We start from the raw sequence: 22,501 nt of genomic DNA, 5'->3' as shown, positions 1-22,501 counted from the left end.
GCTTCTGCTGTAGTCAGACGAGGAGTGGGTGGAATAGTCGGAGCCAGGTCGTTGCTGCAGATTGGTCTCGTATGAAGCTGGCTGTCCGGCTCCGAACTGGGACTGGGACTGTATCCGAGGTGAGTATCCGTAGTATCCTGGCTGTTGGACAGCGTTGGGCGGTGGTGGTGGAGGCTGTGGGTAAGTCTGCGAGCCGTACTGGGGTGCCGGCGGCTGCATGGGAGCTTGCTGTTGAGCATATGAACCGGTCTGGTACTGTTGACCGGGAGAAGGACCACCAAAAGAAGAGGACTGGTAACCCGTCTGTGGAGTGTGAGGAGCAGTACCGTAGTGGGGTGGTCCATAATTCTGGCCAAGTTCTTGAACAGACGGTCGTCGGGAGAGCACTGATTGATGGCTGGTATTGCTGGTTGAGCGCGGGCGAACAGTGACGGCATCCATGTAGCGAGCATTCTGCGATACCTGGTACCCACTGGATTCCGGTGTTGCGGACACGCGTGCACGGGCTTGTGCCGTCTCGTCCTCGTAGTTGTCCCATTCTCTGCCGCCAGGCTTGGTCTCCCGCTTGCGCATACGCACATCACGTCGGATACGAACACGACAACCTTGCTCAGCGACCATCCGGCTCAAGGACGTGCTCTCGGTCAATCCTGGGAATTTCTTCGCGCTGAACACGTTGAAGGGCTCCGACTTCACTTCCAAACGATGTGTGACATGGGCATCGGACTCCGACTTGGCACCCTCCTCGGTTTTGTCCTCATCCTTGGGGCTCTTGCAATCCTCGTACAGCGAGAAACTCAACCGGTAGACACCCTCGTGGCGGACGGACAGATCTGGGAAGATAAAGTAGCCGGCAGGTGTGGGCCTATCCAGATAGACCATGCCAGCAACTGGTGTGCCGGTCAGCACGGGTGTGCTTCGCTCATTGCTCACGCGTCCGTTGGCGATCGGTCGAGCCTGCTCCAAAGTCGCGAAAAGGAAGTAGTTGGCGTGCATTGTGAAGGTAATGTCGTTCTCTTGGTCCTCGCCCTCGAATATCTTCAGCTCAACAATCGGCGGTGGGTCGACGGGGCGGCGATCGGCGGATGCTGCGACAAGATGTTAGGACAAACTTGAAGGTGGTATGAACCAACGCGACTTGCACTTTGCACCTTGACCGCATGCTCGGGCGCGAACAGGTTGTTGCAGCACGGACATGCGGTAGGTGAGTTTCCTGCCCTCGACGGTGACTCTCGACGTTGAGCTCTCGGTCTGATTCTCCACAGGTATGTAATGGCCACGCTCCACGCGCTCGCTGACTCGGTCCATGGCGGCGGTGGTCAATGAGTATATCCAGCAGGAAGGAGGGCCTGCAGACAGGACAGGGAGGTCAGCGGTGTATTGGGGATGGGATGGAGGAGAACGACGACGTTAGAGTTTGAACAAAGGAAGAATGTCCGTGATGTCGGTCGCTGGGCGAGAGTAGGACCCATGGAATCGGGTGCAGTACCGCGATGGAGCAAGGGTGCAAAATGGCAACTTACGCTTTTCTCACGTGCCAGGTTTCGAAGTGGTAGAGATGGCGACGGCGCAGTACCAGGCAGAGCAAAGCGAATGAAAGGCGGGCAGAAGTGTTCAAGAGACGCAAGGCCAGAGAGGTCGGAATGAAAGGTGCAGCAGGAGTGTGAATGGTGATATGCGGGCAGTGGATCCAGGCCACAGATTCTCTCGCAGGATGGTCTCGACTCGTCCTCGTCTCCGATGCAGGTCCTGAAGATCCCGAAACAATGGAATGGAAGTCGTCGTCCGGGTGGTGAGATGGACAAGAATCCGCGGGGGAAAAGATCGCGTTTCCAGTGTCTCCCTCACGAGATGTCACTCCAACGTGCGAAAATGGGCGGAACAGAAGGAAGAGAGACGGATTGAGCGAGCGAGCGACGGGGTGGGTGTAGTAACTTAGGTGGTGGTAAAGGAAAGCCGGGCGAGGAGACTGGAGACTGGAGACTGGAACGGAAGGGACGAACAACCTTGGCGCAACTGTGGGGCCACGCTACCTTACGCGATCCACCAAAGCCGGAAACCCTGCAGCCTTCCAACCAATGAGACCCCCGCAGGTGGACATGCCCGAATCCGCCTCGCCTGCACGCCGCTGCTCTCCGACCCGAACCACCATCGACCATGACCTCACTCATTTTGGTAAGGTGTGGTGCCCGTGGCGGCGTTGGTCCACCCCAGCACCCTTCGCTTGCGCTGGAGAGGGCCATGCTGATGCTGCGGGCGTCGACCAGGTGCTGGTGAGGGCGCGACAAGGGAATGCTCGTATTCCCCTAATCCCCTTCGATCACGCCCAGCGTCAGCCTGCTGCTTCCATCTCCCACGCAATCCCGAGCCATCCTTCTCGCCTGAGACACCAAGCCGTTGGACATGCAGCGCCGCGTACCTGGGAGCACGAAGTAGTTGGGAACTGCTTCCTCCCATGCCGGCTTTCAACCGATCGAAACTGAATCTCATTCTTCGCCCTATCACATTGGTGTATACTGCATAGCCTCACCCTCCACGGTGCTCATGGCCCTCGAATGATGTGCATGTCACATGTCGGTCGCATGCGGGGTTTGCCGACGAGGTCTTGCAGTGTATAGTAATGATATGCAAAGGTGTCCGAACTTTCCGTGTCGCTGATCAGATCTGGCTACGAAGATGGACCACACGTGCCTGAGCCACAATTGTCCCTGAGCTTTGGTTGTTCGGGACCGATCGTCACCAAACTTTCAAACACGAGAGCCGCTTCTCCTCCACGCGCCAGCAGTTTGAGAACCATAAACCCACCAGAAACACTTCTTCGGAGCCTCACCTCTCCGCACGCTTGTCTCACAAACACTTCCAAACCAAGCTTGGCAGCACAAGTCGGACAGTTCGCGCCCTTGCTTTGAGAGGGCGCTCGCTGCCACATAACCTTGTCCTCCTGTACCACTTGCTCCTGCACCCAACCCTTGCCACTCCTCGCCCTATTCGATCAACATTGCATATCGCAGAGATCCAGTACACAATCCTCTATAATTATCATATGAGCAGAGTTCGGCATATCGCAGTACCGTACCAGGACCTCAATCCCGTGGTCCGACAGCAATCTGAACAAAACGTGCCAACCACGACCGTGGAGTGCCGTTGACCCAGAGTTCCGACCCTTCAAAGTCAAGTGGTTCACATCGACCATGGAATCAACTTGCGTGTTTCGCGTGTGACCATGGCCTTGCCCCTTCCACTCGAACACTGCGAGTCAACTGCAGTCATCCACAGATGCCTGTCAGCGCCTGTCCACGGCTCTGGCGACGCCCTCTCACTGACCCAGAACCCACCACTGTGTCTCTCGGACCTGTCAACCTCCGCTTGCGCGCAGGATGGATTTGATTCCAGCAATTCTTTTTCTCTCCGCTCGGTGTCGGTGTCACCCATGGAAGCTCGCTTGTGAGGTCAGTTTGTCTCTGATTGTATGATGAGTAAGGCGTGGCAAAAGGCGTGAAGTGGCGTCGGGTGATGAGGTGCACATCGTCGCTGCCGCCAGACAGGAGCACAGCACTGCACACCCTTCTACCCATATCGCCACCGGTCTCACTACCAGACACGCCCTCTAGCGGTCGCATGTCCGACTTTTTACGTCTCCTTCTCCGATGTGGCCGTCGGTGGAACCTCTTCCACACATCAACAGGTCAACAACACGCGGAGGCAAAGCAAGCGACGAACAAACACCCGAACCGCGCCTCACAGGTATCGATTCGATAGCATCCACACTTCTTCTCCGTTGGCGCTCCACCACCTCCTGCCGTGCGACGTCTGCAGAAAACGGGTATCGCTCCCAGGCTCGCACGCGGCACGACTTTCCAAAAGCTGTGCTCCGAAGCCTCATATTGCACCGCAGCACAAAGAAGGAAGAAGAAGAAGAGTGGAGTGGAGCGTCAAAGACTTTCGTTTGGATGGCTTGCTGTCCACTCGTCCGGCTCGCCTCGATGCATTGCCAATCATTGCATTGCGGTCTGTATTTGGTGGGTACCTTTCATAAAATATTGTGCACTCCGACTTCACAAGTACTACTTCGCAAGGGCTGCGGTAGACGTTATCCTTCCCTGGAAATTGCTTTACTGGCATCAACGAGATTAAGCTCTCCGGAATCTCCTCCTTCAGGACGCTTTCCATCCGTTCTCTCGTGCCCCAAGTGCACCTTTACCACTTCATCCACGACCCTCTCCCTTTCTGCCAACTCATCACTCGCCTCACAATTCCCATCACCCGGGGCCAACACGAACCGACTTCCACCCTCTCACCCCTGTCCAAATTCCCATCAAGGATCCCCCCTTCTCCCAAAACATGCATCCGGCCCGGTAAGCCTTGTATCCCCGACAAGGATTCCACTCCCTCGCTTGCACAATCCCTGCTTCGAGAAAAAGTCTTCACATCGGTGGACGAGGCGATTCGTGTTGGAAGCGAGGTCCACAGACTCCACAATCGCGTGGACCGGGGCGGAGAGAGGAGCTTTTGGGGTGGGGGCCGGTAGTTATGAGCGATATTCCTCCTGATCATTACTTCGGTTCTGTCTTCGTCTTCGCGTGGGTTCTGCTCCTTCTTTTCCAGTACGGTACGCTATTTCATGCTATGCGTGCCTCACCCATGATCCGACGTCTCCGCGACGCCAGCGATCGATGCATACCACTCATCGGTATGGGACTAGCCAGCCTAGCCAGCAGTCGGGACATGAATCTACAAGGGCATGCGCAAGTCGATGGCGTAAGAACAAGCCGAAGAGGCCTCGCTTTTCACATGCTTTTACGGCCGCAACGACCCTTCTGAATCAAAGCAGACTGACCACTCAGCGTCGAGCAGTCCTACAGCTCACTCTTCGGCTGCCATTCTGGTCATCTCTACTCTCTCTCACTGATCCACAACTCGACCGCAGCGTCATTAATACAGCGACTGCATGCATGGACTGAACGGCAATACGCAAGAACGACAGGACTAGATTGCGACGGGGTTTAATCTGGTGCGGCACTCAGTGGACGCGGTAGAATACATCGTCCCTTTCTCCTTGGAAAGGTTTCCTCGAAATCGTCGGCAACAGCGGGATGGCCGAGAAGGGCAAGGAGTGCTGACCAGTGTGGGACCGAGTAGGTGAGTTGTTTTTAGGGCTGCGACGCTGCGATGGGTGCGCTTATCACGGCATCTGATGTTAGAATGATGCTTCGCTGTTGTTCGATCTGGGTCAGCGTGAAACGACATGAGCAAGACCCAAATGATTGCACTGTAGAGGCGAGCTCCTGTACACCAAAGGGACCAAATGTAGGCGATATGGTACAGCGACATCTCAGGTCTGCCTTTGAATTCTTCGTTTCCGTTTTTCCGCACAGCCATCGCTGTTTCCTCCCCGTCAGCTCGATCGTCCTCCGAATCCCTGAGAGCTCGTCAGGAAAACACACATGACCGGAACCCCATTCGCATGTCGGGCGATGTTTCTGACGGCTCATCCGCGAGATCATCATCAACAGAAATGCATAAAGCGAGCGCATGACACTACTGCGCGCATTGAGACAGACACCTTCCCATGGCTCGCATCGACCAGCAATTCACTTTGCTTCGTGTGAACCGCAATCGACAAACAACGTCCGATCTGTTCGTCTTTAGGGAGGACTCGAAGCCGATCTCACGCTCGGCCAGCGGTTCAAAGCTAGCATGATGATGGCAGCATCATCGACGCTGGTCGGTCTCCCTGTCGAAATATACTTTTCTCCTCTTTCTCCAGTCAGCTCATCCATCCGCGCGATTCCGGTCTCAAAGACACCCACACAGCACATCAACGCAGCCCAAGTCCAGTATTGATGGAGCCGACAACATGAGAGCACAGCGGGATATCCGCAAAATTGACCATGTCATTCCAAGCTGAAGTCAAAGGCCTGCTTGTAATCAGTGGAACCCATTCAATTGAGGCCGGCGAATGCCCCTGCCCCGAAAATACGACCACCCCTCGAAAGCGTTCACCCGCTGCATGCCATCTTTCCGCGGGTTGCCGAATGTCGTCGAGACCACCGGGCAGGGCGAGGAAATAAGTAAGCCCTCCCATCTCCCACAATTTCTTCTCTTCTTGCATCAGCTTCAAAGACTCTGCTCCCAAACACACACTGCCACTTCCAATCAAACTCGAACACCATCTTCCAAAACTCCATTCAAACTTTCATCCAAAACAACCATCCACACCCACCAACAGCAATGAAGTTCTCCATCCAACTCGCCTACCTCGCGGCCGCTTTCTTCGTCAACCAGGCCTTCGCCTTGCCGGCCGCCGACGCCGAAGCCAGTCTGGAACTCCGCTCATGCTGGGGTATGCATGCGTACCCTCTCTTGCGATTCTCGCGATCGACCTTGCTGACTTGGGGCGTAATAGAAAGCGCCTGCAGCACCGGCCGGCATGCTGGCGAGGAGTGCTGCAAGGGATACCGCTGCAACGGAATCTATTGCGTACCCAACTAGGTCTCGACGCCACGAGCCTGTTCCTCGGTGGACCAATCGAAACGCCGGGAGATGGTCGCGATGCTGGCACATGGTTGTTGAGCGGACAGGTGATGTGCAAGGGCGAGGTTATGAGATGGTGGTGCGTAAGGGGAGCGGGCATTGGTCAGGGGCAGGACGGTTCGATGCATGGTGATATTTCACATTCTGAGAGGAGAGTTTGCAATGCACTTCCGTTCTTGTCTTGTGGTCCCACACTTCCACACTGTCCTGCAGAACGATGAGCAACACTTGCCAAATCAAAGAATCTAGCCGCTCAAACTCGACAGGAAAGCCACACTCCTTTGCGCGTGCCCGTACGTTCGTGTCAGTGTGCGTGTGACTCGACAGTACGGCCAAACAGACGTGCGGGAAACTCGGTTGGAGCGTACAGGTACGCGTGCAGGTATTCGTGCAGCAACGCCAGATGGGCGTGCAGGTAGGTAGGCAGGACAGTCAGATAGGCGGAAAGGTAAGCATGGTCGGACGATCAGATAAGCGTACAGGTACGCGTGTGGGTTTTGGTTCCCGTCATGGCTTGAAGTGTGGATATGGGCGATCTGGTGAGGGACATCAGTACGTATTTGGAAGGCCTTACGGCGATATTATGGCTGTGTTGACTGTGAGTAATACCTCGCTCGCGCGACGATATGATAGAAGACCGGGGAAGATGGAGACAGAGCTCAGGTAGTCACAATGGACCAGGCCAGTCGCATCGTTATGAATGTCGTTCACACGTTGAATTCTTCGGACGGCTGACAATGAATGCTCTTCCATTGATGATTGCACAAAACACCATCCAACACTCGCGTTCAGGGTATAGACAAACAAACTCACCATACTCAGACCATCGCTCCGCTGCACGGTCCTGTAGGTAGTCCACGGATTACTCATCTCATCGGCTGGCTCTGCTGCGCTCTCCTATCCTGCGGCGGCGCACGATTCGCGCCGTCCATCATCGGAGCGGCTTGACCACCCGGACCGAATCCCGGCTGTCTTCCACCAGCAGGAGCAGCCTGCACACCATTTCCATGCGGTCTGTATTCCTCCTCCACATCACTATCCTCCCAAGCAGTGGCCGGCGGTGGGTCCATGGGGTGATAGATGCCCGACTTCCGATTCTGCTTCCTCGTCTGCGGGTCCAACCCAGGCGTATTCCTCGGATCAGTCTTCAACTCGGAAGGTTTGTACTTCTTATCCAACACCTCTTCCAGCAGTCGCAAATTCTTGGTATTCGCCTTGAACGCCGCGTCCGCCAGATCTCCCAGGAAGGGAATCAGACCCACAAGGAAGTCCAAAGCGACGTTGATCAACATCTGTATCAACACCCCCTGAGCCAACCCTCCTTCAATCGTGCGCGCTTTCTTGACGATCATGAGAGCCAAGGCTACGCCGATGACGTCTCCGGCCACGGGAATGATTCCGATCACGGACTCCCAGCCGAATCGCATGCCGAAGAGGGAGAAGAGAGAGCAATCGAGGTGGTAGGCGCGGCGGCGGACGGAGGCGAGGATCGCGGCGTCGTGCTCGGGAATGTAGGAGGGGACTTGTTTCTTGACTTTCTTGAGTTTGCCGGGTTTGCGCGGGTCTTCGATCATGGCGAAGTAGGGGTCCTGTGGAGCAGAGGGTGTCAGTGAGTGTGAATGGAGGATTGTTTGCGGGATTGTTGCTGACCTCTCCGCCTGTGACTTTCTTCGACTCGTATTTGGCCATTTGCTTCTTGAGTAGCTTGTTGGCGGCATATTTGCCGACGAGTTGTGCCATGCTGGATGGTCTGTCGGTGTGTAGATGTTATAGATGTGATCGGTCGTTGATGTCGCAAAGAAGAATGAAGGAGGTTAGAAGATAAACAATGCGATTCCAGCAGCCGACAATAGTACGATCCGATCGATTGGCTACAAGCTGTGTTTGGGACGAGCTCGAAACGACGTCAGCGTCTGGAGAGGCGCGCAGAGGATGAGTGCTGGTGTTTCGAGTGCAGGCGCGCGCGAGGAGGTGGACAACGAACAATGAACAATGGGCGGTCGGGCTGACGAGGCCGCGTCTTGGTCTTATACCGCTCGATTTATTTGCTGTCAACAACGTCACCCAGTCATCTGCCTTGCTTGCCTTGGTTTCAAGCTTCTTGCTCCTGGCCCGCCGATCACCTTGATGATCGTGGCGCAGTGCACTGGTGTGGCGCAGTTTTCGAGATCGGTTTTGACCTTAACCCCATGCTGATCGATGCGCTTGCTCACGGATCTGCCAATTTTTGTGTCGCCTCTCGAGAAGACTACGCGTACGCACACGGCCTGAGAGCCATTGGATACTCGCCACATCGACTCGCAGAAGATTCACGGGCTCGAACCGTCTACCTTCGACCGAGTCGCTCAGCCGCGCAAGCTCCTTCGGGGATCCTGACCGGGCCAGGTGTCTGACGATTGTGCCCAAGCGACAACCGCACATCGTGGAACCCGCATTATTTGCTTGGGAAAAGAGGGATCTCGGTATTGGAAAGAAAGAGCACAGTCGTGAATGATGAAGGCATGGGTGCGGATATACACGGTGCTGCTGTTGCAGCTATTGGGGGTGTGCGCTGTGGAGATGAAAGTCGTAGGTTATGCCCGTTCTGAGAGCTATACAGTGTGGGAGGGACAACAGCTGAGCAAATGTGACCCATACAGGATGAGTCCCGCAGAAATCAACAGGTCTGCTCCGGCATGTACTCAAGAAAATCATGGGGAGGGAACATTGATCCATTCATTCTGGTCAAGTTCGTGAAGCCAGATGATCTACCGGAAACAGAAGATCCTATTGTCAGTCTGGTCGTATTCGAGTGGAGCGATAGACCACTCATAGGTGCGACGGTGCCGACTGAAGATGGGCAAGGGACTAAGGTGCGTCTACTGATGTGGCAGATCAACTCGACATTCTGACTCGACTACAGGAAGTATTCCTTTGTGACGAGGCCAGTCGAGACGCCAAATTGTGCGAAGATTCGAACTTGGGCGAGTTCATCGTCTCACCCAACGCAACAACAGCTTCGAATGCTCTGATCCGCACAGAAGCTATTCACCTCAAGGAGCCCGGAGCCATCAACTACCCCATCAAGCGTACAGGCTACTACTGCGTCTCTACAACCGGCTACAGCACAGAGAAGTACATGGGCATCGTCGAGTTCCGCAACGCTTTCGGCGAGCTCCCCGCCGCGCAGATCGCCAAGTTGCCTTTCTACGCCGGCATCACACTGATCTACGCCTTCCTCGCCATGGGTTGGGGCGTGCTCTACTGGATGAATCGCAGCGACATACTCGCCGTGCAAAACTACATCACAGCGATTCTGTGCTTCCTCGTGGTCGAAATGTTCATCACATGGCTCTTCTACGACTTCCAAAACCGACACGGCCTGAATGCAGGCGCCAAAGCCCTGCTCATCGTCGTCTCGGTCCTCTCCGCCGCCCGCAACTCCTTCTCCTTCTTCCTCCTGCTCATAGTCTGCATGGGCTACGGTGTGGTTAAGCATACTCTCGGACGAGCAATGCACTGGGCTCGCGCTCTCGCCATCACGCACTTCGTCTTCGGCATCATCTACGCCGTCGCTTTCCTTGCTACAACCCCGGAAGATACCGGTCCAATTGTTCTATTTGTCGTCCTCCCCCTCGCGGGCACGCTGACAGCCTTCTACATCTGGACGCTCAATTCCCTCAACTACACGATGAAAGATCTCGTCGAGCGAAAACAACACGTCAAAGCCGGCATGTACCGCAAACTATGGTGGTGCATCCTCGCGAGCATTGTCGTCATCTTTGTCTTCTTCTTCGTCAACTCCTGGACATTCGCGGGCCAGACTGGTTCCACAGCGGACTTTGTGCCGAAGCACTGGCAGACGAGATGGTTCATCCTGGACGGGTGGTTAAATTTGGTATACTTTGCGGACGTCGCGTTTATCGCGTACGTATGGCGGCCAACGGTGAACAACCGACGGTTCGCCATGTCAGATGAGGTGAGCATTGCATCGACAGTCTACAAAACATGCACATTGACTGACACGACAATCACAGATCGCTCAAGACGACGACGGCTTCGAGATCGCCTCCATGCGCTCCTCCATGGACCTCGAAGACGTCGACCTCGAAGGCAACCCCAGCAAACCACCGGCCTACGATCCCGCGCCACGGTCCGGTGCGGGAGGATCTTCTCGCACGGCGAATCCGATGCGGGATGCCTCTCCTCTACCCGCTCCGCAGCCGACAAAACCGACGGCGCCGGTGTTGGGTAGGGAGAGTTTAGACGGAGAGACGATTTTCGCACTTGGAGATGAGGGCGGGTTCACGGATGATGAGAGCGAGGATGAGGGCAGGAGGTTGACGGGGAAGAAGGAGTAGCGGACATAGATGTGTACTTTGGAAGGTTGGTTCTGGGTGGTGTATGTAAAGTATTCAAATGGTGGCCGTTGGTCATTTCAATCATCTTGTGTCTGTACTTCATTCGTCTGGACGTCTGTCTCGGTCAGCGTGTCTAATAGACCGCTGGCATTTGAGCCAGTCTGCCGCCGTCCTGTAGTAACATCACATAGTCAGCAAGATCGGTCCTTCCAACTCCTCGTCCGAATACTACTCACCGTCACCAACGTCTCTCCATTCAGATAAGCTCCCGCCCTCGACGCCATGTACAGAAAAGTCCCCGCAAAGTCCTCCTCGCTGCCCGTCCGCAACGAGGGACATCTCTCTTTCTCCATGACTCTCGCATCCGGAAACGCCGTGTGCTCGCCCTTACCCTTCCACTCTGCCAACTGGTCCACCGAATTGGCCGTCAACTCGCTCGGATACAACCCGGGAGCAATAACATTCGCCCGGATCCGGAAACCTTGCTGCGCGAACGAGGTGGACATCATCTTCACCAAATGGGTGACCGCCGCTTTGGAGGTACTATACGCGAATCCCGTGGCCATGGCGCGGGAGAACCCGGCGATGGAGGAGGTCACGATGACTTGGGAGTCTTGAGCTACGTTCTGCTGTTTATTGCCCAAGTCCAGCAAGTCGAGGAACGACATCACGGTGTAGAGAACAGATGTGTTGTTCACGTGCATGGTCTTGGTGACCTCCGCCATCTCCGGCTGCAAGCATGCGTCGGCGAATTCTTTGGGGCTCGCTTGGCTGCCATCTTCCCTCTTCGCGGCGGAAGCATTGTTGGGGCCGCCGATGCCCGCGTTGGCGAACAGGAGGTTGATGTAGCCTTGTTCGCGGCGGACTTGATCCGCGGCGGCGGCGAGGGAGGCTTTGTCCGTGACGTCGCAGGCGATGGGGATGATTCTGCCGTTGACTCCGGTCGAGGCGGCGGTTTTGAGGGTCTCCTCGCGCCGGCCGAGGATGTAGACTGCTTTTGCTCCGTTGGCGTCGAGAGCTCGGGCGGCGTATAAGCCGAGACCAGAGCCGCCGCCGGTGATGACCGCCACGAGTCCGGGCACGGAGAAGAGGTCTTGGATGTTGTTGGTGGGAGCCATGTTGATGTTGTTGTTCATGCAAGGTTAAAGGACGAGGATACCGCGTTGGTGGCGAGATGAGGTCAAGTGCGGTGTAAGGTAAGGTAGGGGACCGCTTGGTGAGTCAGCTGTCGCTATGGAGCTACATCCTTGTGCCGCCGGTGCTTGGATGCGCAGGTGGAGACAGACCACCTTGACCTTGTTGAGGAGAACATCAAACTTTTGGGACGCGCTGGAATCTGATGGAATCACACTCTTTGGCGTCGGTTGTGTTCCGGACGCTAAGTCGATGTGATACGGTCCGCTTGAGTGACATCCATCTCAAAAATTCCTGCTTTAGGAAGGAGCTGGAGCAACAGCCAGGCAAGACGAGCAGAGGAGGTCACCCGGAATATACGTCACTTCAATCGAAGCGTCCAAGCTGCAAGACGGCAGCCGCAATCCCGACCATCGCTCGAGCCTGCCATTCCCAAGGATCATCCAATGTTCAACTACATCTCGTCTCAGGGTGATGCTGGCTTTGCCCACCGCGAGTTCGCGTCTGCCCAAATGAATCGGACTCGTGCGTTGTTGTGAACTCAGCTTCTCTCCCAACCCGCGTCTGATCAGAGCTTCCTACTTCCCACTTCCACATACGTCTCGAAAATGCGGCCGGAATCCATCCCCCAAGACATGTCTTCCACCTGGAAGAGATGTCGCACCTGAGCTGCGACAAACAAATCGTACGTGCAGAAACGAGAGACATCAACTTTGACCATCGTTTGGTTTGCCGTAGCCGGCTTGCATTGGAAGCCGACAACAATCTTCCCTCCAATTACAACACTCGCCAAAACGTAACCTGGCCCACCACTCATCCTTTGACCTTTCTCTTTAGAACGCTTCTTCCCTGGTACAAATCTCAAGTTCGCAGATTCCACGCCGCAATGGCGCCTCAACGATCGAGCATTCCCGGACCTGGTCACAGGAGCACCGTAGAAGGTCGGAGACAGGTCGATCGCTCAGCGAGGAAATCGCTACCAATCCCGCGAGCCAAGTCTACCGCGGCATTGCCGACCTACACTCCATCGACAGCTTCGCCCATGCAACCACCTACGATACACCACCGCAGTAGCAGCATCGCCAAATTGTCGTCTTTTGGCGAACCACCACACAAACGCTCCGATTCGGTCCTAACCAATGGATCGTCCAGATCTCGACCACCATCACGACTTCACACCAGCAAATCGCACGGACTGCTCACACCACCGTCATCCACCTCATCTCGGTCGTCCTTGTTGTACGCAAAAGACAGTCCTTCGTCTCCACCATGCGCGCTACATACCAGCAGCAGATCACGCCCATTGCCAGCAGCCGTCGCCGGTCGAACAACATCAGCAAAGGCGACACCGAAATCGCCATCATCACCCTACATGAACATGCATATCACCGATCCATGCATACCAGGCTGCCTCATCCACCAACTCTCTCCCTGCGGCCACAAGATCCTCACCCCGAAACCCGAACCCTGCGCCAGCAATTGCAAGCAACGATCACCCAACACTCCCAGCGGCACTCCAACGCAAGATGCCTTCGTCTGCGCCGCCTGCGTCGAACTCCACGTCCAAGTTCACCGCGAAGTCAAGCGGGACGTGTACCAACACAACTTGGAGCAGACCGAAGTGCAAATGGGGAAATTTCCGCCGGATTGGATCAAGCAACAGCAGAAGTATTGGGAGAAAGTGTGGGAGAATGATATGTTGAAGGAGAAGGAATCTTTTGAGCGGCTGGGGCGAAGTTGTATGGCAATACCCGGAGAACCAATTGAAGAGGGAATGGGGAAGATTGTTGATAATGAGTCGGTCGTGACTGCGGTACCGTGGCCTCCGACCAAGAGACCTGCGAAAGTCAGGATATCCGAGTGGCGGCCCCGAATTGGACAGGATCAGCTTTAATGGTAATGAACATGGCTTGACAAACTTTTGAATAATGGCGTGCGAGCTGGAGGAAATGCAGACCGGATTTGAATATAGAATGCGAGAAGGAGAGTCGCACGATGGATGTAATGTTGCGTCGATCGTTGCACGATTGCGGTTGATGCCAAGTCATAGAGGGGTCGTCTGTGTCGTGTGATGGCTTGTGATGCTGGGGATGATGCTATGATGATGCTAAGATGGAGCTTTCAGCAAAGAGAGTTCCACGTACCTGCGTTTTATAAGATCCAATGCGAATCGAAGGATAAATTTTCTTGTCTCACCTCGCCTTTTTAACAGTCTGTTTGAACGCAAGAACTTCGCCCGATCAATCCAACAAGAATCACACATTGAACAAAAAGCCATGTCCGCCAACCGCAACCCAGACGGCCCAGGCGTTGGCCAGGAGTTCTCCTCTCGCCGCGATCGTGATGAGCCTATGATGACCAGCGGCGTAAGCAGAATCTTGACTGCACTCTCGCATGCTCTCATTTCTAACACTTCCCAGCACCAACCCGGCAAACTCGTCGGCAACGATGCCGCCCCAGAATTCCAAGCCGAGATCCTCCCAGCCGGCAGCGCACCCTCCGCACACACTTTCAAGCCCAACCCCATCGACGACGTACCAGCAGGCTCAGGCGGCGTCACAGCTTCCTCTACCATCGGCGGTGCTTCGTCGGCGGATGTGCACACCGGGCTGGGCCACCCCGGTAGTGGACAGTCGAGCAGCGAACTACGCCATGATGGACAGTCTGGGAGGAAGAACCCGGGACAGAGCTTAGAGGGTGTTGGCGCGACGGTCTCGCAGTCGGGGATCAATGCGCATGATCCTGTGCATGCTGATCAGAGGGCGCTGGACAAGGACGAGGCGGTCGTGGGCAGGAGTGACGTGCGTGGAGCGCATGAGAAGGAGCCACAAGGTGCGCAGAGTGTTGCTTCGGAGCGGAATTGAGGTGCTGTCGAGGACGATGGAATTCATTGGCGGAGGTGGACGCACGAGATAATGTCCTGTGAGAATGTCAAAGTACACGCCATCTTCTGTTGCACCTCTGCTTTTACCGTCTTTGATGCTTCTTGAATGTTCCGATCGCCGAGTGGAGTCTGCTCGCATATTTCCATCGTTTGTGATAGAGAGGTGAATCTCGATCGTTCCAACCTACCACCATGAAGCTCACGAGGCACCGCATGGGCAGCTCGATGCTGACCACTTTCAGGAAGTGAGATGGCCATGTCCGTGGTTCTTGCCCCGTACGAGACTGGGTCCACCCAACTGTACCTTTCATCGATGGCAGCAGAAAATGATTGAACATCAGGTTTGCTGGCGATAAGACCAAAGAGTTCATACGCCGGCTTCTATGAACATCTTATATGCTTCTATAGCGTGTCCATGGACCATGAATTGCTCTTCTAATTCCCACGTGAAGACGTGTCTAAGCCAATCAATTCGTCCCTCCGAAAGTTAATGCCGCGCGTGCCCCGCATGGTGCCTGCAATTCCGAGACAGCAACGTCCACAAACACGTCGCACCCGAAGCTCACTCTTTCACCAACGACTTCTTCTCAGGGTTGCACGAGCTCGACGCGCTTCTTCTTCTTGTCCTTCTTGTCCTCTTCCGTTGTAATTGTTAATCCTCCCGGGCGTCTACACGAAACTCGACTTCTCCCCTTCCACCACTCCCGTTTGCAGCCTGCCGGCATTTTCATTTAGCGCCATCTGCACGGGCTCTGCTGATCATCATTGAAGGACAAGGCATCGCACATCGGACCATCAGGTGAGACAGAGTTTGTTTATTACGTTGCTTGAAGTATAGCTCGATCACATATGACCGTGGACCGGACATTGACCGAGAAGGGCTTTCATCAAGATGAGCAACACTCATCGGCAGTTGCTGATTCATTTGCAGAAGGCCCGCTCTCCGCTGCACATGTTGCGTGAAGAGGAGTCTCCGCCGACACCGCCGCCCAAAGACCCAGGCTATATCACTGCCACGGGTATGGATAACGAGTCATCGATGGCTCGACCGGCCAGTGGATCGAAGCGCAAGCGAGAAGCTCAGCAAGACGACAATGTATACGAGATGCGTAACGGCCAACTCGAGCTTGCGCACGCCGACTCGCCAACGCCGCAAAAGCGTTCACGCTCAAACACCGGTCGAAGTGATGGCGGCCGTTCGAGTGATGCCACACCAGCTCAGCGTCATCAGGGAAGCCTCCGCCGTAAGCAGGGAGTTGGCAATCTCTCCAACCTGAACCTCCGCCACGCCGCCGCTCGACGGAACAAATCACGCAGTCAGAGTCCAACCGGACGAGAATCCAGATTTCAGGAAGGCAGCTTGACGGACAAACCGAGCCAACAACCGCCGAGCGCCTTTACTCGGTTCATCCGCTCCGAGAGCGGCAACCTTACGCAGGTGGAAGAGTTGATGCATGATTATCACAACGGTGTTAACGATACTGCGGATACAGTGGACGAGCCTGTCCAGCGTGAGACATTCAGCAAAAACGAGCATCAGGGCAAGGCCACGGACAACAAGAAGAACGAGGGCGGAGGTGGCATCTTCCGCTTTGGCAAGTCCTTTGCGTCGGGCTTTCATCCCATCGCGTTGTGGAACAAGGTGTGGAACGAGTCGAAGGAAGAGTTGACTAGGCGAAACATTCTGGAGGCACAACGAAAGGCCAAGATGCGTGCTGAAGCGCAGGCAGAAGCGCAGGCAAAGTACGATCAGATGAAGCAGGACGGAAAATTCAAGCCACAGCATGTCGTCTTTGCTGGAAATCCTGCTGCGCCTCGGCCTCCTGTCCAGGAGACTTCGGCGCTGGCCAGCATTGCTTCCAACGGCCAGACTTATCAGCGGCAAGCTTCATTGGGATCGAGCGCAGCCGTCGCACAAGTCGATGGCTCGGACTTTGGCGGCAGCCAGACTGCTGAAGTACCGCCCAGTACTGCAAAGCCGGGCAGATTCTCACGTCTTCACCTCCGAACGCCCTCAATTTCTAATCTCAGGAGTACTTTGAGGAGTGTCAGATCTCATTCGGCTCTTGGAGGTGCGATTGAACGCGAGCCATCATCCTCTGCTTCGCCCGTCAAGGCTGATATGGACCATTCGACTTTGAGGAAGTCCGTCTCGAGGTTCGACCTGAAGAAGGAGCGACGCCTGTCCAAGCGAGTCAGCGATTTGGAGTCAAAGCTGCTCAAGGCACGCATGGAGCTCAGTACCGCACTCGACGATGCCAGTCCTGCGCCTAAATTCGGGAACAAGTACGAGAGATTCACTCCTCTCGCTTCTTCGAGGCGATCCAGATTCGTCCCTGGTGCGTTACCAACCCTGCCTAGCGAGCGGTTGATGTTCCCAACAGGGCCTGACGACGAGGGCACGGACGAGCCGCTGCGTCCCTTTGCATCGACCACTCGGCCTAGAAATGCCCTCGATCTAAACACGGCTTTTGACAACATCGACGACGAAGAGGAGGAAGATGAAGAGGAGACGATGCGGGTGAAGCGCAAAATGCCATATCCGACCCGCGCCGATGAAGTCTTTCAGCCGATGGACACTACGGAGGATGGACAGGAGAACAACTACGGCACCAAGAGCTTCCAGGCTGCGATCGAGGACGATCTCTCATCTGATCCAATAGCACTGGACGATAAAGAGCTCGATACTCCCGCCAGTCTGTCAGATGACGACATGGAAGAGGCGACCCAGTCTCCAGATTTCGACAGCCTCGGAAACAAACTCGAGGTCCTGAACGACTCTCCCAAGTCTGCCACGGCATCGAAGAAGCCCAGGTCCAAGAAGCGCCACTTTGACGCCGCGGACGATGCAGACCCGTTGTTCGTGCCCGATCCGGATGACGAACAGTCGACCGAATTCGAGGACACGAATCCTAAGAAGAAGCGCAAGTCGACCAGCAAGTCTCGCGGCTCGAGCACCAAGAAAACCCCAGCCAACAAGGCGACGAAAAAGTCCAGCATTCCTGTCCCGTCTCCCAACTCGAAGACGCCCAGAACAGCCATTCCGACATCTGCTAGCAATACTTCCACTGTACCTGCCACGGCCGCTGAAAACGTTAGCGAAGACGAGCTCATTGCACCAACCAAACCGGTCCGCACAAGCATCGACAGTGAAGTGACATCTCTGGACCCAGTCTTCGAAGAAGAGGAAGACCTTTCCACCATTCCTCTCAAGAACGCCCCGGCGGAACCCACCGCCCTGTCCACACCCGCGCGGTACGGTCATAACGCTGTGCGCACTCGCTCCAAGAGCCCGCACAAGCGCTCCGACTCGCTGCAGCCCGGCGCCATGGACCACGTCAACATGAAGCGTCACCGTCCCATGCGTTCGAATAGTCCTCCGCCACTGCTAGCGGGTCAACTCGGCATGCCGATCGGTTTTGTCGATGGCGAGGTCAGTATCGTGCCCGGCCAGGCTGGCGTGCCGCATTTGCCAAAAGGTGCGAATGGCAGCTTTGAGAGTTTGGTGAAGGGTGGAAACAAGAAGGATGAGCCGTTTGAGTGGCCTGAAGACGTGTTCTGAGCACGAGCCTAGAAGCACACCACGGCCGACATACCACACCACGAAATGAGAGGCGACACGAAAGCAGAAACATCACATACGAAACGACATAAGACGAATACCCGCTGGCCCTAGATAGGGGACCAGGTCGACGCATATTCCCATTTGAAGCGTACAAATTGAACAGCAGCACAGCGTGGGAGTCTTTTGGTATCTCAGGACGGCATTTGAATTTCTGGACTGATCATTGGCCAGCGAGCGAGCGAGCGAGCAGCAACGATTGAGACATAAGGGAGATGGGATGGGGCAGCATAGCTTGGCCTGCACTATTGACTCTCTTCGACTGGCGAAATTGTAAAGTACCACTTCAGACATATTGACAGAACGAGGACGGAATTAGACTCTCAAAATCCCAATGACCTTCAGTCATCTCCCGACAGTCTGGATATGTCTCCACTCGATGGCTGGGCTGACGAACGTCTTTTGATGGCGAACATCTTCTAAATGCATCATTTTGCTGCTACGCGAGCAGTCTTTTCACTTCATCCCTTCGTGATCTGACCTTCCCTGCCAAGATCATGTATAACGACTCCGGAAAAGCATTCGCGGTGGCGATCACACGTAAATCTGGCCTTCGGGCTTGTCGCCGTCTCGGTTAGAAGTGAGGATGTTCTCACGGCATGCAAGATGCACGTCAGGGTGTCTTTAACAGGGTGAGATGATTGCCTTAGAGGCTTTCTCGCTTGAGTAGGAGGTCCTTCATCCTTGACGCCACCGGAGGTGTTTGCAATGCATGACATCCTTCGTCCATCACCCTGCTGCCGGCGTCTTTGCGGGAGTCCTAGGAAGGATTCGATAGACGGGGGCCGTTCTTGCTCAGAGCCTTTTGGCGAGTTTCATTCGAGCTGCAGGAGGAGTCGGCGTATCGCTGTCTCGGCGAGAAGTCCATAGAGTCCAAGAGACTCCGAATACCCCACAATTCATCAGCCTGTCATTGTTGCTTCCCAAGGTCGTACGTCGTATGGCGCACGATGACTTGTCTGGCGTATTGCATAAGACATGTGACGGCGGCAGGCGTTGCACGGCGGCGGGATGTGCATGACTGATACGAAGTGGATTCCAGGATCGTGCATGTCGTCGAGCACGAGGACGATGGAAAGCTGATATCGACAATACTGGAATGTCCAGCCAAGCTTGCATCTTGAAATCTATCCGTGCCGTGGAGCCATTGATCTTCTCCTACCCTGTTTTCCACACGGCATATCCGGCCCGATGCCTCTCCACTCACGGGACTCCACTGCTCTCCATTTCAAGCATCTGGCCGACCTGGAATCTCCATTTTGGCCCCATCGTTCGCTTTTGCTTGAATAGCGGCCGCAAGGATACCAAGACAAGAGACACTATCATGCACGCTATCATCCTAGCCACTGAAGAATGTCTTGCTCTTACATCCAGCGATCCATAAGTGGCTCTCCATGCACTCACTCCGAGCCTCTATCGAAGTCTCGGCGGTTTCGTGAAAGGCGGGTCGCGAGACGGGACGCTACGGCCGCCCTGGACTCTTCAGCTGGGTTCGCTCTCGGACCCGGCGATGACTTGCATAAAATGGGCCAGTCGAGGCGAGCACCATGCTTTACGTGCTTACGTTTCGCGGCAAGGTCGGGTACCTGTCTAATCGACGGGCGGCAGCGATGTGATGGTTCGGGCATTTGGCTCTGATTCAGAGCACATCCGAGCGGCAGTCCGAAGATTTGGCGCGTGCTCTGCCCGTCCGTCGCGGCGGTACCGGCGTGTCGTACAGCTTTGCGCGCGTGCAAATTCTTGTGCTCGAAGCTGTCTGTCTTTGCTAAGCTATATGTGTATCTGTATGTGCAGGGCAGGTTCGAGCATATTGATGGTGGCACACTGTGATTGCAGGGATGGATGGCGAGACTGCCCGTCCTGGTAGGAGAAAGGGCACTTGCTATCGAATAATGTGGGGATGAAGGAAGAGGCTTCTGTGGCGGCAGACGGGGGAGACTGGACAAGGCTCTTGTTACGTTGGCAGAGACCGATGCTTGCAAGGTATTCCTGGGCAGGTATACGAATGCTCTTGCCATATCGCACTGCAAAGGTATGGATCGCGATTTGATACCTCAATGATCATTCTCTCTCCTCATACCAGTCCACAGATACGGCCTACGAAAGGTACGAACATCTTTGTATTTCCCCGCAGTAGTTTGGCCGACGGACGGAGCACATGGTGTGCCCTGTAGTCTGACTAGTCTGGACTACTGCTGGATGCTGACCAGTCTGTTCTTAGTTGCACCTTGTTCCTACTTGATCACATACAACAGGCAGAGGTTCATGTGTGAGGGCGCTGCACCGACGAGGTCCTTTTCCACGGCACACCATCATTAATCACGGAACCGAACGATCGAAACTTCGCACCCGGTCATAATCCAACGACGTCCTTCCGAACCCATGCCGCCATCGTAAGGCTGGACAGAGGCTTCAGCCGCCTGACGGCCTCGACCTTGCAAGAGTGATCGCGAGCTCGCATTACTCTGTGTGGACCACGTCCTCTCCCCACAGTCGCACCAGACGATCCCTCATAATTGCTCCAGCAGCTGACGCCCTTCGCGCCTCGCACCGCGTCAGCCCGCGGCATCGCGCGAGATGGACTCGAAGAACATGTCCGGCAACGACGCGGACTGGAACGACATGTCCATGTTCAATGGCACCTCACAGTTCGACGACGGTATGCCCGCAGAGTCACCGTTCGGCAACAGCGCTTTCAACGACTTTACGAATCTCGACTCTTACGACAGCCCGGTCGGCTTCAGCTTACGCACGCCGTCGAAATCCGGACCCGAACTCGCGACAGGTGGTGGTGCAGAGAACGGACAACAGGGTACGTCGATGCTGCAATCGGGATCAGTAGAGAGCTCTAGTCAAGACTCGTCTTCAGATTCGTCGAGCAGGCGGAAGCGGAAAACGGGAGAGAGTGAATCACCTGGCTCGGACCCGATGCAGGATGCGATGATGGCTGGACAATCGCGGCAAGAGAACATGCAGATGGGAGGCGGATTACAACAACAAATGCAGAGCTTCGATCAGAAGTTTGCGCAGCCTATGCACAACCTCACGTTGGAGCAAAGTCTGAACCGCGGCGACAGCAATTTGGGACAGTTCGATTACAACAGCGCGGCTTCTAGTCCGATCCAGCCTGGAGATTTCAACTCGGCCATGTCGCTGAATGCACATGTGCGCATGCCCGCGGCGAATGTTGCTGCTCAGTTCGCGCAGGACTCGCCCGTGCAGACTATCAATCCGGGAATGTTCGCCATGGGCAGTCGAGATCAGTCTCCTGCCACTGCCAACATGATGCTCAACCAAGCTTCACCACACGCGATCTTCTCCACACCATCCTCGGACAGCCAGGAAACATTTACTACCAATGCAAATTGGAACGCGGCCATGGCCCAGAATCCGGCTTGGCCAGGTGACTTCGCGAATCAATTAACATCTCCAGGCAGCATGAACTTCACACCCTCACCCGGCGCGAATGGAACCACACCGACCGTCCGCGGTGCACCGACTCGAACAGGCCGCTCTCCACTCCACATCGCACCGATATCCACCAAGTCCCGCGTTGAGACGCAGATCAACGTGGTCATGACCCTCGAGAAACCGCCGCCGGGCGTCGAACATCTTCACTTACCGCTTCACACCATCGCCAAGTCAAAGCTTCTCGCGAAGGAGGATTTCGAGCAGTCAAAAGTGCTGGAGCTCCATACCATGCTCGTGTGCACAAGTGCGATGCACAACCCACAGTTCAAAGAGAGAGCGCTACAGCGAGCGGCATTGCAGAATAATGACGAGATTCAGCGACGTGCTGAGGCGGCGCGAGAGAGCGGAGATGACGACCGTAACGACGGCAAGAATTTGGAGGAGGCGGAGAAACCAGCGAATGGCGGTGAGGTCAGAATATGCAGCAATTGTATACAACGCGAGCGGAAGCGTGCTGGTCGGAAGAAGACGAAGAGGGAAGAAGAGCAGCAGCATTGGGAGCGGTATGAGACGGAG

General features: G+C 55.3%; 8 protein-coding genes across 8 annotated transcripts; 5 read left to right on the top strand and 3 right to left on the bottom strand.

Annotated features, from left to right (window-relative positions):
* Nucleotides 1-498: 498 nt before the first annotated feature.
* Nucleotides 499-1,308, bottom strand: MYCGRDRAFT_37276 (uncharacterized protein; the record flags this gene model as incomplete). Its single annotated transcript, XM_003855091.1, has 2 exons — nucleotides 499-1,088; nucleotides 1,134-1,308. Coding segments are annotated over 2 exons (765 nt in total), but the record flags the coding sequence as incomplete, so codon positions are not given.
* Nucleotides 1,309-1,607: 299 nt separating this feature from the next.
* MYCGRDRAFT_99284 (uncharacterized protein) lies at nucleotides 1,608-1,933 on the top strand (the record flags this gene model as incomplete). The annotated part of the gene is made up of 1 exon (XM_003855290.1): nucleotides 1,608-1,933. One exon carries the CDS (start codon nucleotides 1,741-1,743, stop codon nucleotides 1,903-1,905), a length of 165 nt encoding a protein of 54 aa, XP_003855338.1.
* A 5,467-nt stretch (nucleotides 1,934-7,400) lies between these two features.
* MYCGRDRAFT_36120 (uncharacterized protein) lies at nucleotides 7,401-8,274 on the bottom strand (the record flags this gene model as incomplete). Its single annotated transcript, XM_003855090.1, has 2 exons — nucleotides 7,401-8,123; nucleotides 8,185-8,274. The coding sequence occupies 2 exons, from the start codon at nucleotides 8,272-8,274 to the stop codon at nucleotides 7,401-7,403; spliced, it is 813 nt and encodes a 270-aa protein (XP_003855138.1).
* Nucleotides 8,275-8,773: 499 nt separating this feature from the next.
* MYCGRDRAFT_108281 (ER membrane protein) lies at nucleotides 8,774-10,874 on the top strand (the record flags this gene model as incomplete). Its single annotated transcript, XM_003855291.1, has 4 exons — nucleotides 8,774-9,102; nucleotides 9,174-9,386; nucleotides 9,437-10,492; nucleotides 10,551-10,874. 4 exons carry the CDS (start codon nucleotides 9,025-9,027, stop codon nucleotides 10,872-10,874), a joined length of 1,671 nt encoding a protein of 556 aa, XP_003855339.1.
* Nucleotides 10,875-11,007: 133 nt separating this feature from the next.
* Nucleotides 11,008-11,992, bottom strand: MYCGRDRAFT_68955 (uncharacterized protein; the record flags this gene model as incomplete). The annotated part of the gene is made up of 3 exons (XM_003855089.1): nucleotides 11,008-11,046; nucleotides 11,111-11,231; nucleotides 11,283-11,992. The coding sequence occupies 3 exons, from the start codon at nucleotides 11,990-11,992 to the stop codon at nucleotides 11,008-11,010; spliced, it is 870 nt and encodes a 289-aa protein (XP_003855137.1).
* A 902-nt stretch (nucleotides 11,993-12,894) lies between these two features.
* MYCGRDRAFT_91101 (uncharacterized protein) lies at nucleotides 12,895-13,902 on the top strand (the record flags this gene model as incomplete). Its single annotated transcript, XM_003855292.1, has 1 exon — nucleotides 12,895-13,902. One exon carries the CDS (start codon nucleotides 12,895-12,897, stop codon nucleotides 13,900-13,902), a length of 1,008 nt encoding a protein of 335 aa, XP_003855340.1.
* Nucleotides 13,903-14,204: 302 nt separating this feature from the next.
* Nucleotides 14,205-14,964, top strand: MYCGRDRAFT_103423 (uncharacterized protein; the record flags this gene model as incomplete). The annotated part of the gene is made up of 2 exons (XM_003855293.1): nucleotides 14,205-14,374; nucleotides 14,429-14,964. 2 exons carry the CDS (start codon nucleotides 14,285-14,287, stop codon nucleotides 14,870-14,872), a joined length of 534 nt encoding a protein of 177 aa, XP_003855341.1.
* Nucleotides 14,965-15,134: 170 nt separating this feature from the next.
* MYCGRDRAFT_108279 (uncharacterized protein) lies at nucleotides 15,135-18,454 on the top strand (the record flags this gene model as incomplete). The annotated part of the gene is made up of 3 exons (XM_003855294.1): nucleotides 15,135-15,168; nucleotides 15,664-15,691; nucleotides 15,824-18,454. 3 exons carry the CDS (start codon nucleotides 15,143-15,145, stop codon nucleotides 18,452-18,454), a joined length of 2,685 nt encoding a protein of 894 aa, XP_003855342.1.
* Nucleotides 18,455-22,501: the final 4,047 nt, after the last annotated feature.

Source organism: Zymoseptoria tritici, chromosome 2, assembly GCF_000219625.1.
Source record: "Zymoseptoria tritici IPO323 chromosome 2, whole genome shotgun sequence".
Taxonomy (NCBI): domain Eukaryota; kingdom Fungi; phylum Ascomycota; class Dothideomycetes; order Mycosphaerellales; family Mycosphaerellaceae; genus Zymoseptoria; species Zymoseptoria tritici.
The sequence above is the reverse complement of the archived record's forward strand: the minus strand, read 5'-3'. Positions and strand labels throughout refer to the sequence as shown.